Genomic DNA, 11,024 nt, shown 5'->3' with positions numbered 1-11,024 from the left:
GGCCCTAGTACCTCTTCCCTCCGTCCCCACCTCCCAGGACAGGGGACTCCACCCCGCGACTGAGACACAGTCCCGCGTGCGCCCCGCGCTCTGCGCGCCCGTCTCCAAAGGGAGCCCAGGCACTCTTGCTCCTGGCTTCTTGGAAACGGACAATTCCAAAGCACAAACTTGGGGTTTGCTGCCCTGGGCCCAAGTGAGACCTCGGTGAGCCCGAGAGGGTCCCGCGAGCGCGCCCACGCGCACAGGCCCACCGAGCCACGAGCTTAGCCAGAGCTGCGAAGCCCCCAGTCTTAAGCGGCCGGGAGGGAGGCACGCTGCTCGTTTTATAGTTGGGGGAGGAGAATGAAGTACCAGCTTTTACCCCTGACCACTGCCCACCACCAACCCGCATGTCTCAAATAAAGGTAACTAACAAAAGTTTACCTAAGGAGTAGAGGGAGAACTCAATTTTGTTTTACCAATTTTGTACCCCCTAAAACACCCCTAACTCTGGTCCTTTATCTTTGATTTTAATAAAATAATGATTCGTTGAGGAAAATGGGGTATAAATCTTCATTTTGGAGGCAATTAAAGTGTTGATTTCATTCATGCCCCTAAGCGATTCTTGTAATTTGCTCAAATAGCTTTATGTACCCAGCACTCCGGAGCTTTTAGAATCCCATTTTCTAGTTAGGCTTGTTGGATTACAATTTTTATTCAACAGCAGCTACCCGAGGGTTCCTCAGCGGAATCTGCATTTAACAGCTCCGGGGAGAGGGCTGGCAGCCTGAACCAGGAGGGAGGCCGAGCGGCCGGCGGGGTGGGAACCGGGGGCCGCTTGCTGGTTTCCCACCTCGGCGGGGCCGCGCTAGGATCGCGCAGGCTGCCTGTTCCCGGCACTCGTCTACACTGCCGAAAGTTTGTAACTCGCCAATTAGAAAAGACCCGGCGCGTTGACGCTTTTAAAGCTCAGCTTTGCCTACCCTCCACTTCTTTTGGGAAAAAGGAGGAATTCCGCCTCTGCCGAGGGGGTCACCCAGAGAAATCCAGGTTGGGGATTGAAGGGAGTGATACGGAAAGAAGGAAACTTGAATATGACACCAAGACAAGTAGTCGAGCACTTCGGCAAGGACTCTGCAAGACAGTCGCTGGCCAACCGTGATCATGGCAGAGCTTGCAAAGAAAACTCTGTATGACTGGCTGTCCTTTGGCTTAACAAAGGCAGGCTGCTCTCTCTCACAAGACAGGACTCACGTGCCAAGTCAGAAAGAGAAACAACTCAGGGCCTTCACTTATAGCTGGACAGGCGCAGGAGGCCCGCCCCCCAGATCTCTAGACGCCCTGCCATAATTCGCAACCGAAAGCTGTCCTGAACCCTGTTTCATCTCATCCACTCCTCACGTTTTCACTTTCAGTGCATTTTCTCAACTCCTTTGGGCCGACACAGAGACAGGAGTGAGGGAGAGAGGGACTAGGAACAAACATTGGTGTTGGGGTGAGAGAAATCTGCCCCCACCCCCAGCAACTCCAAATAAAAGTCGTCCCCACTTAGCAACGCAGCGGAAGAAGGGCCTGGAGGGAGGACGAGAGAGAGGAGGGGGCGAAGCCAGCGGAGGCCGGCAGCGAGAGCAGGGCGGCGCGAAGTCCCCCACCCGCCACCCCGCCACCCCGCCACACCGAGGGAGTCGCGAGGAGCCCCTGACGCAGACGCTTCCAAAAGCTGCCAACCCAGAGGGCCCAGAGCACGTACCGGCTGGAGGATGAGGAGAAAGGAGGAGGAGAAACGTCCATATTTATCTGTTTTTCTAACCTCGGCCTGGTCTTATTTTTTCTATTAAGTACAATAAAATGGGCGAGCTTGCAGCGAGCACTGCACAAAGCAATGTTCAGTGAGGTCTAGAAGCGTTCGGCCGAGGAAAACTGACAAGACAGGCTAATGAACCGTATAGACAGGGAGAAAATAGCATGCATTTGCTAGATTTCAAACCCTCCCTGTCTCTCTCAGACCACCTATCTTGGGTTTATTCCTAATAAAATAAGAAATAAGCAGTCCTTACACTTTTCTTTTCTTTGAGAGAGAAGGGGGAAAAAATGCTCCAGAACAAAGCCCTACCACCAGAGGCGGTCACTGGCAGTTAACACTCCCATTATTGTAGAGGGTAAATAAAATAAAGACAAAAATTAAAAGCGACAAGAAACAGGTCAAGTTTGCAGGCAAAGCTTTTACAAGCTCATCTCTCCAGGTCGAATCCCAGAGCCAGCCTTAATGAAGCAATAATAGCCACATTATTCAAAAATTTTCATTTCGATGGAAATGTATCTAAAAGGGACCTAATCATATGCAAATAATAAAAGGAGGTGGTAGTGATCCAGCAAGCAATATGCATACAGATTTTTTTTTCCCAGGGATGTTGAAATTGAAAAGCGCATACCTGGTCAGTTAGATTTGCTGATCTTGTTATATCTTCACTGTCTGATTTTGATCCTCCTTCTCTATCGTCTATCACCAAATCGATAGGCATTTTCCCTTTCAAACAGCTAATATACCGGTGGCAGAAATTGTCACATAATTCGTGTACCTACATTATGACAGAAATAAAAAAATGGAAATATAATCAGGAGTTCATAAATGACATTGACAAGTGCAATCCACCCCCCTTGTGAGATCCAAACTTCTAAATAGGGGAAACACAGGGCAATTGTCCTCCAGAGACCCCCAGACGCATCCAGAATTAGGAATAACTTTCTTTTCTAGCAAAATAGAGATATCCCAGAAAATTGACAGTGACAAGATGCTTCACAGGCTACAACATATTCAACACCCGTGTTAAATTCATCTGCTCCTGGGGCCGTGGCCATTAAAGAGGTGACCTACGTGGGTGACATTTAAGGTAAACTATTTAATTTTGTCCAGTTATTTTTATCATAAATCCTTTTCCAACATGTCTAAGCAAAAACTTAAATATACATATATATGTATGTATATAAAACCCCAGTACTGTGTTGGTATACGATATATGCCTGACAACCCAAGTCCCTTTAACATTGGTAATTAGGGTTTCTATCTATAAGAAGCATATATTAGGATGCTTCCTTAAAAAAAAAAAAAAAAGACTCCTGATATGGTGTGTGGGGGGGAACCCTTACAGCCACAAAAAGGTATCAAACTGATTAATTTTTTAAGGGAAAAGAATGCTTCAAAACATTTAGGGATAGGTGGAGCGGTGTCTTACAGGACACAGGCATCACTGACATGCAAAAATTCACAAGAAACCCCAGTGTGCTTACAATTTAATGTTACTTTGAATTACAATGCATTAAGTTTTTACTGCTGAGATTTATAGAACAGCTAGCAAAATCATGTTATCCCACATGCTTTCTTGAGTGTGAAGGTGGGATATGTGCAGGATTCCCAGATTCAAGAAACTGACACAACTATCAACTCTGCTTTGTCTCCGCAGAACCTTTAAAGTGCCTCCCCCACCGCCTCCTCCACACTCCTTGCCCACTCCTCCTCCCACTCCGCCTCTCCCCCTGTATCTGACCTGCCGCTGCTCTCAGACTGTCTTCCAGAAACTCACTGAAACTAAACAAAACTTTCCCCCCACTCAGAGGTAGCAAAGAAGACTAGGAGGAAGAAGAGAAGGTACAACCTGTGAAGCAAATTCAGGATAGCTTTCTACGCATCCAAGGGGATGCAGAGCCCTGCAACTACTTACACAAAGCCAGCAAGGTATTAAGAATGAATACAAGGCTAGGGCGTTTGTGATCCCAGTTTTAGTGTCTAAAATTGTAATTAAACTGCAAAGAGAAATGGACGCAAAGATTGGCCTTGACACTAATTACCAGAAAGAAAGACGTTTATGCAAATATTGTCGAAGCCTGAACTTCAGCCATTCTGAACCCTCCCTTTCTGTGTGTTTGGGCGTGAGGGGGAAGCAAAAGGAGAAAAAAAGCTAGAGAAATTACCTTCTCTAATTCCAACAGATGAAACCTTAATACTTGTATGGCTTGAATCATCTGCAAAGATACAAAAAGAATGAGCGCCCCATTCGTAGTTTGCAGAAAATTGGCTGTCACAACTCTAACATCCCCAGCCCTCCCCTCCCCCCAGTAAATAGAGTTATTTTGATTTATGGCCATAACACTAAAACTTAACAGCAGCGACTGGGTACCATCTAGAGGTTTATATTTCTTAAGGAGAAAAAAACAGCTAAAACAACAACCAAGCATCTAAGTGGGGGTCATAAACACTCTTCTTGCCCATGGCTCCCCTCTTTCTCAGCCCCACTGCCCCTCCACCACCCCCAAAGGGCCGCACCCCTCCACTAGGTATTTCCTTGGAAGGCGTGCACGGAAAATATTCCCAATAGTTTCCAAACTGTGGCTCTTCACACTGCAAACTTTCTGCCGCCTTCTGCACACCTTTCCGATAAACTGGTGGTTTGGGAGGTCTGGCCTGGTTGCTTGCCCTCATGACGCGACTTTGAGGGCTGGGAAGTCCGCAAAGTTTAAGCACACACGCTGACAGGCCCGGAGATAAATCCCCGGGCTGATTAGAGCCGCGCTGCCCGGCTGTCATAAAAAACAAAAGCTCGCGTTTCCCCGCGCCGGTTCACCCGGCCCCTCTCGAGGTGAATTTATTTCCCCGGGACCCCGTCCCGGCCCACTTGCCGGTGGATGGAAACCCTGGCAGCCCACTTGCAAGCTACGGGAGGACGGGTCTAGAAACCTCAGGGCTCTCAAAGCAAAGCTTGGGGAGAAGGCGGGGGTGGGGGAGGGATGATGTGGGGAGGGGAGTAAGGGGTCCGCTCTTACCAAGTTATCCAGTTCTGGATTAGAAGAAAAGAGAGGTTTTTCTGCGCGAATCTAAATACAAGTGAGAAGGAGAGGGGAGAGGGAGGGGAAAGGGGGGGGGGAGAAAGAAACATTTGAAATCTGGTAGCCTTCCTAGTTTCTTGCCTCATTACACTGTCGGGGGCAGGATGTAACCTCCGGGACAGACTCGGTGACACCGAGTTCGTCCCGTGCAGAAACCCTTCAATGTGAGTCAAATAATCCGAAAACAAGCCCAGAGCACAGGGTTACTTCTCCCAGCAGTATGCTGCTAAGAGATCCCTGCCCAGCTAGCCAATTCCAAGGAAGGTCCTGCGCGGGGGGTGGGGTTTGGGGTCGCATTTTACAGAGAGAGCTTTCTGCGTCGGGTTAGGGAGCGGGAGTGGGTCAGAAGTGGGGTGATTTTCAGGCATCCGCAAACAGACACTGATTTAGGAGGAAAAGCTCAGGAAGATGTAACAGGCCTGGCTTAGGGCAGACTGTTCAGCTGGTTACTTTTGCAAATGTGCTGGGGCGGGGGTGGAGGGAGGTTCTTTCTTTCTTTTTTTTTTTTTCCTTTTTACTTTTGAAACATTGATTTTGCTGACCTGTTTGGCGAACACGGCTATATCTTCATTGAATGACTCTGACGAGCAGACGTCCCCGCCCGCCACCCCCGGCTCGCGGGGGGTACAAGTAGCTAATTCACATTTCTCAAAAATCAGTGCTAAGAGAGGGAAGAGGGGGTGTCTGCAAGAAAATACAACAGTCACAAACAACACAATGGTTAGTCCCACGGCAGTGAAACAAGGAGCCCAAGAAAAACAGCCGGAGGAGCTCAAGACGGAGACCTCCCTCTCCCTGATTTTGACATCTACTTGTTCCCCTCCCCTCATCCCTACCCCCCAGGTGACTGCTCACCTCCCCTTCCTCCTTGGGCCCCCCAAAGTCGGAGGCCCTCAGCCATGGACCGTATCTGAGGACCGGTTCAGCCTATCTGGCCTGAGAAATTAGTAACATTTGCTAAGAATAAAACCCAAGCGGTTCCAGCAGCCATTTTGAATTAAGTTTCCCACCCCGACCAGCCCTCGGCCCTCCGATGCACACCCAGGACCTGGAAGAGGAGAAAGGCGCCGGGCGCAGGAGGTGGGAAATCTCGTTCAAGTGGGTTCCTCCGAGGCCGCCCCAGGAAGCTCAAACTCTGGGGATCTTGGAGGCAGGCGCTCAGCTAACTTGGGGCAAGGACCTCTCTGGCTGTGGGACCGACCGACTGTCAGAGGGCTGGACCACGGATCCTGACCCCACGGCCCTCAGAGGGCTGGAGGGCTCCTCCTCGGCTCCCTGCACACTTCCCTCCCTTCGCCGACGGTCCCCACCGCCCCCCCCCACCCACCCCCAACGAACGTTCCTTCAAACTCGTGCCTGCGGTCAGGCCTTTCATTTTGTCCCTGCGTAATGGCAAAGCAGCTAGTATTGCGAGGGGCCTAGATGTTGCTTATCTCAGCCCATGAAAAACAAAACAAAACAAAAAAAAGACCTACTTCTAATGCCCAAAGAGGTGTCTCGAGTCTTTTATTAGCTCTCACAGCTCGGCTGGGAATTTAACAGTTTGGGGTCCTTTTCAAAGCTTCCCCAAATGTTCTGTCCGGGAGCCTAAACCATTTGCAGTTAACGCTGCGGAGAGGACGCTGGGATTTAAACAAGCCCATTGCACAAGGGACCAGAAGATAAAGCAGAAAGGGTTTTTAGTCGGGGAGGGTCAGTGTTACCTGATTTTTTGTTTTTCAAAAGTAGAAATAAATAAAAATAAAAGTGGCTGCAAAGTAAAGAGCGGTCCCCCAATACATCAGCACACAGTAGGCACAAGTGACTTTCAGAGGGTTTTGGTCTAACCCCAGGGCCCAGGAGAACACGGTGTGAACCGCAGCAGAACACTACACCGGCCGAGAGCACCCCGCATCTACTTCTAAATCCTGCAAGTTTCGCCCTTAAACACAAAGTCCTAAAACGGCCAGAAGTTTCTTAAGGTCTGTAACAATTCAGAGTGAGCTCCTCTCCTCGACTACAGTGGTCAAACTCCATAAATGCAAAGCCTGTTCCCCCTTGCCTGACCTGCAACTGTCCTCCCTTGATTTTATTGTGCGGTGGCAAGGCCAGCATACGGTGGTTGAGTAAACTTAGCAAGTCAGAACAATCAGTGGCTTAAAAGATTTTCCTTTAAACTAAAAGTTTCGTTTCAACACAAAGGCGCCTACGTTTAGAAATCCCCAACACTTTCCCCGAGAAGTCGATTAAGTGAGGACTCCAACCCGCTGAACTACGGAGCCGGAGTCTGCGGGGGGTGGTGGGAGGCCGAGGGACCTTTGGCAACTTCCGCACGGCGACCCCTCCGCGGGCTTGGCCTCGGAGGAGCTGGACGCTGGACCCGCGCGGAGCCTGAGCGGAGACGGGGGCGGGGGGCGTCTGGGCTGGCCGCCTCCCCCAAATCTCCATGCAAAGAGAATGAAAAGTCACCAAATAATGTACCTCCAAATCCAGAGAGCTCTGACTTTCCTCCTATCGAGGGCAAAGGGAAATGGGGAAAGAAAGCCTCGCCTCAAAACTGCTGAACCTGCTGCCCCGTCGTACCTACCCATAAATGGCATCTTTATCTCTCTTTAAAGCGTCATTGACCGAGGAACCCATGCTGGGAGCCATGGCGTTGGTGTGGGCTGTGTGCGGATACTGATGCGAGTGCAGAGGAGGCCCGTGGTTCAGGTGGTGGACGGGCTGCATGGACCTGGCCGCATGCGGGTCCCCATACATCGTGGAGGGAATGCCTACTCCATCCATGCCCCCGTAATGGGGCAGATCGTCGTACTGCATGACAAACAGGAGAGAAACAAGGTTCAGAAGGCCAGGCAGGCACATAGGGGAGACAGCAGGGCACGGAGCTTATACAATGTCAGTCCAGCTGGATCCTTCAACCCCGAATTCGGGGGCCTTGCCTCTCTGTAGTTGAGATTTCTCATTAAAAAAAAAAAGTTTTTTAAAGTAAAAACTCTAGGATTCTCGGTGAGACTCGGCTAGATGGAATGGTTTTGCCCTAACTTGTGTCCCTATCAACTAGTCAGAAATTCAGGATCCTTTGGCAAGGAAGGAAGGAAGAAAGAAGGAAGAAAGGGAGGCATTCTCCCGGAGGGCGGAAGGTAAATCGTGCATGTCTGTAGAGGAGGAAATTCAAAATCACAATAATAAAACGTGCCAGGACAGGGCAACAAACCTGCCTAGTTTCTCAGCCCCTTCCCATCAGGGGGAATTAAAAAAAAAAAAAAAAGTTACGATGAGAACAGCTAAGCCAAGCACGTGAATTCAGACAGGCTTCTCATTTTATTTCCCTGCCAGCGTGGGGTTAGGCAGTCCTGCAAGACACTGCATTTCCTTTGCTCTCCAAGACAAACTCTGCAAAATCATACAAAACTAACTGCCCCCTTTGTAAGTGAAACTCAGAGAAGGGTAACTTCTCTTGGACATTAGGGCTGAATTTAGAATTAGCCAATATTCCCCCCAAGTTTAAAGAAAATCTATAGTTGGAGCAGTTATTCTATATTTTTTCTACTGCTATGAACTTTCCCCCTAAACTAGAAGGCAATGAGGTAGATGTTAGTCATCAGGTTTAAAGCAAATTTAAAAGTAAATGCACATTCATACCACCACCCCCCCATCTTCCTTCTCCAGAAAAACTACTTTCATATTGTCATTATTTTTGTGTGCAAAATTTAGCTATTGAGGTTTTTCTCATTGCTTCATTTCAGGCCAGTTCTTTTCCCAAGATTTGGAGGCACTGAGAGTGAAATGATTTTCAAAGAGGAATTACCACTTTCATCTCCTTAAAGACAGAGGTGTGAAAAGAGTTTGGAAGAACGCTGACATTTGCCTGAACCAAAGGAGTAAAGAAAAAATGTGTCAGCCTAGTAACTTTCTTTTGCAAACAGCGCTTTGAGGGCCAGGGCACAATTTATGCAAGGAAGGCTTTTTGTAGATCCCCTTTCTTTAAAGAAACTACGTCTGTTGGGTTGTCATTGTCTCACTTTACTCTCACTACATTTCCATTCAAATGGGAATATTGGGGAAATTAGTATTGCATTTTTAAAGTGAATAGTTGTGTGCTTAGTATCCAATTAGTGTAGGGCTTTGCTAAGAAAAACTTACAAAATACTACCTTGTATAAAAAGTCATGTACATAAAAATTACTTTTAAAAGATGAATGCTTTCCAACCCCCCCAAATCTGTTGTACTATGACAGTTATTTGCTTAAAAATGCTACACCCTTCCAGTGATATTAAAGATGAGCATAATCAATAACATATCAGAAGTTTCTCACTGCTTATTTTAGTTTAAAAATAGCTTTAAACTTCTGCTCCTTGAATGTTCAGGCTATATAACATCAAGTATCCAGCGCTTTTTGTTTTTTAAACAGATGATTGTCCGAGCTTGTATTTTTATTTATATAGCTGCTGGTTAGGAACCTATAGGAAACTTGATTACTTGAATTAACAATTACATGTAACATGCATAAGTCTACAAATGCATTGAATAAATCCTCTTGCTTTAGGCCACGGCTTTAGGAGCCTCATTCAAAAAAAGACAGAGAAAAAAGGAAACTTTTTAGCAGTGTCTTTCAGCCACGTTTCAATTTAATCTCACATTTGAGTTCCACAATTGTTTTTTAATACGTACCCTTTGCGCCATCGGCCTCCCTGGCTCCCTTCCTACTTCAACTTCTAATATATCCTCTTTAAGGCCAGTGTGAAAAGAAACAAATACGTAAACTCCCCCGGAAAAAAAAAAAAAAAAAAGCACGACGAAAAATCCCTTAACGTCTCCAGCAACGTGAGCTACTGGTCCCAGATCTTCGGTCTACGGGACCTGAAGCAAAGCGCCCGAGTCACTGAGCATAAAAGCGCTCCGTTTCCAAGACAGCAGCAGGGGCAAAGAAAAAAAAAAAAAAAAAGGCAGATCTTCTCTCCCCAAAAAATCAGTTTAAAAAAAAAAAAAGAGCGCCCCTCAGACCCAACTACCAAATCTCATGGCTTTCTGCCACTCCGGCTGTCAATCACAGGCGAGGTTGTCAACGTGGTGAATGAATGATCATCCGCTCTGTCTTCTTCTGGTCAGAACACCTCAAATGTTAATATTCAAATGCACAAAGCCCTAGCGTTCGCTTCCCTTGAATCAGTCCTAATTCCTAATCAGTTTCTCTCTTCTCTCGCTCGCTCTCTCTTTCTCTTTCTCTCTCTCTCTCTCCGTCTTTGCAACTGCTGCACTGGAGGGAGATTAGAGGAGGAGGTTTAAAAAAAATGTCTGTCTGAGTTTGTCTTAAAGGAGCCACGATCGATGCTGCCCGCTTGCAGTCCCCGTGCGTGTGTAAAGTGTGTGTTGCACAGGCGGAGAGGTGGATTCCGACCAGAATGCTAGAACCCGGAAGTAGTGGTGGCCATAACAGGTCGCGTCTTACACAATGCATTGGGCTGCAGCAAGTAGACTCCTCGGCAGGGGTGGGTGCGCGAAGCGAGCTCTGGCCGCACTGGAGAGGCAGAGAGGCGCTCCATTAAATCGCACGCCCAGGCACAAACACCCACACACCCAGGGCACACGCTCACAAGCGCAGGCAGAAGCCCCCGGCCGCCGGTTTTATTTTCCGTATTCTTTTCTCTCCCTCCCCCTCCAGACTCTCTCCCCAAAGCTGACTCTCTTGAAATAAATCGGGAATAAACGCGGGACAAACCGCAGCGGGAGTTCTTTTGCACAGGGATCCGCGGATAGACTTCCTGACTTTCCTCGAAATTATTGGGGTCTGCCTGTGTTTTTCGGGTCTGAGGGGGGCTGATGCAGAAATTAGTGGATTCTTAGAACCAATACTCCAGGTAGAAAAGTCAAACCGAGAGCGAAGAGGAAGAGGAGCAGGAGCAAGGCTGCGAAAGGGTCTGCTAAGGAGTCCTGAGAACGCGGGGTGGGGATGGCTGGGGCTTTCTGCAGATCTAGCTTAAGAGTTTTTTTGCTGTCAGAGGTGGACACTCGCCCCGAGAAAGCAAATGCTTGTCTTTTCTCATTCTGGGGGTCTGAACCTCCCCATCTCCTAGTCTCGGAGGCCCCCAGCCCCAGCCCTAGCGTCCTGCGCGAAGTGAGAGAGGAAGGGAGGGAACAATGAGCCGAGAGCCGGGAATGTGCCCCCAGCGCCTGTTTACAAA

At 48.2% G+C, this 11,024-nt stretch overlaps 1 protein-coding gene across 4 annotated transcripts in view; it reads right to left on the bottom strand.

The window, feature by feature from the left end:
- MEIS1 (Meis homeobox 1) overlaps positions 1–10,275 on the bottom strand; it is a 143,939-nt gene extending 133,664 nt beyond the window's left edge. For 2 of the 4 annotated variants that reach the window (XM_010863334.1, XM_010863331.1), the window contains exons 1-6: positions 9,514–10,275; positions 7,427–7,653; positions 5,403–5,544; positions 4,798–4,848; positions 3,949–3,999; positions 2,412–2,558 (exon numbers count right to left, since the gene is read on the bottom strand). In XM_010863334.1, coding sequence (XP_010861636.1) covers positions 2,412–2,558; positions 3,949–3,999; positions 4,798–4,848; positions 5,403–5,544; positions 7,427–7,653; positions 9,514–9,525 — 630 coding nt within the window. In that variant the 5' untranslated portion in view covers positions 9,526–10,275. Of the gene's footprint in view, positions 1–2,411; positions 2,559–3,948; positions 4,000–4,404; positions 4,662–4,797; positions 4,849–5,402; positions 5,545–7,426; positions 7,654–9,513 lie in introns of those variants that run through there. The other 2 variants (XM_010863333.1, XM_010863335.1) reach the window with 2 other exon arrangements.
- Between the last annotated feature and the right edge of the window lie 749 nt (positions 10,276–11,024).

This window comes from Bison bison, unplaced genomic scaffold (assembly GCF_000754665.1).
Source record: "Bison bison bison isolate TAMUID 2011002044 unplaced genomic scaffold, Bison_UMD1.0 scf7180017864489, whole genome shotgun sequence".
In the NCBI taxonomy this organism is placed as follows: Eukaryota; Metazoa; Chordata; class Mammalia; order Artiodactyla; family Bovidae; genus Bison; species Bison bison.
The sequence above is the reverse complement of the archived record's forward strand: the minus strand, read 5'-3'. Positions and strand labels throughout refer to the sequence as shown.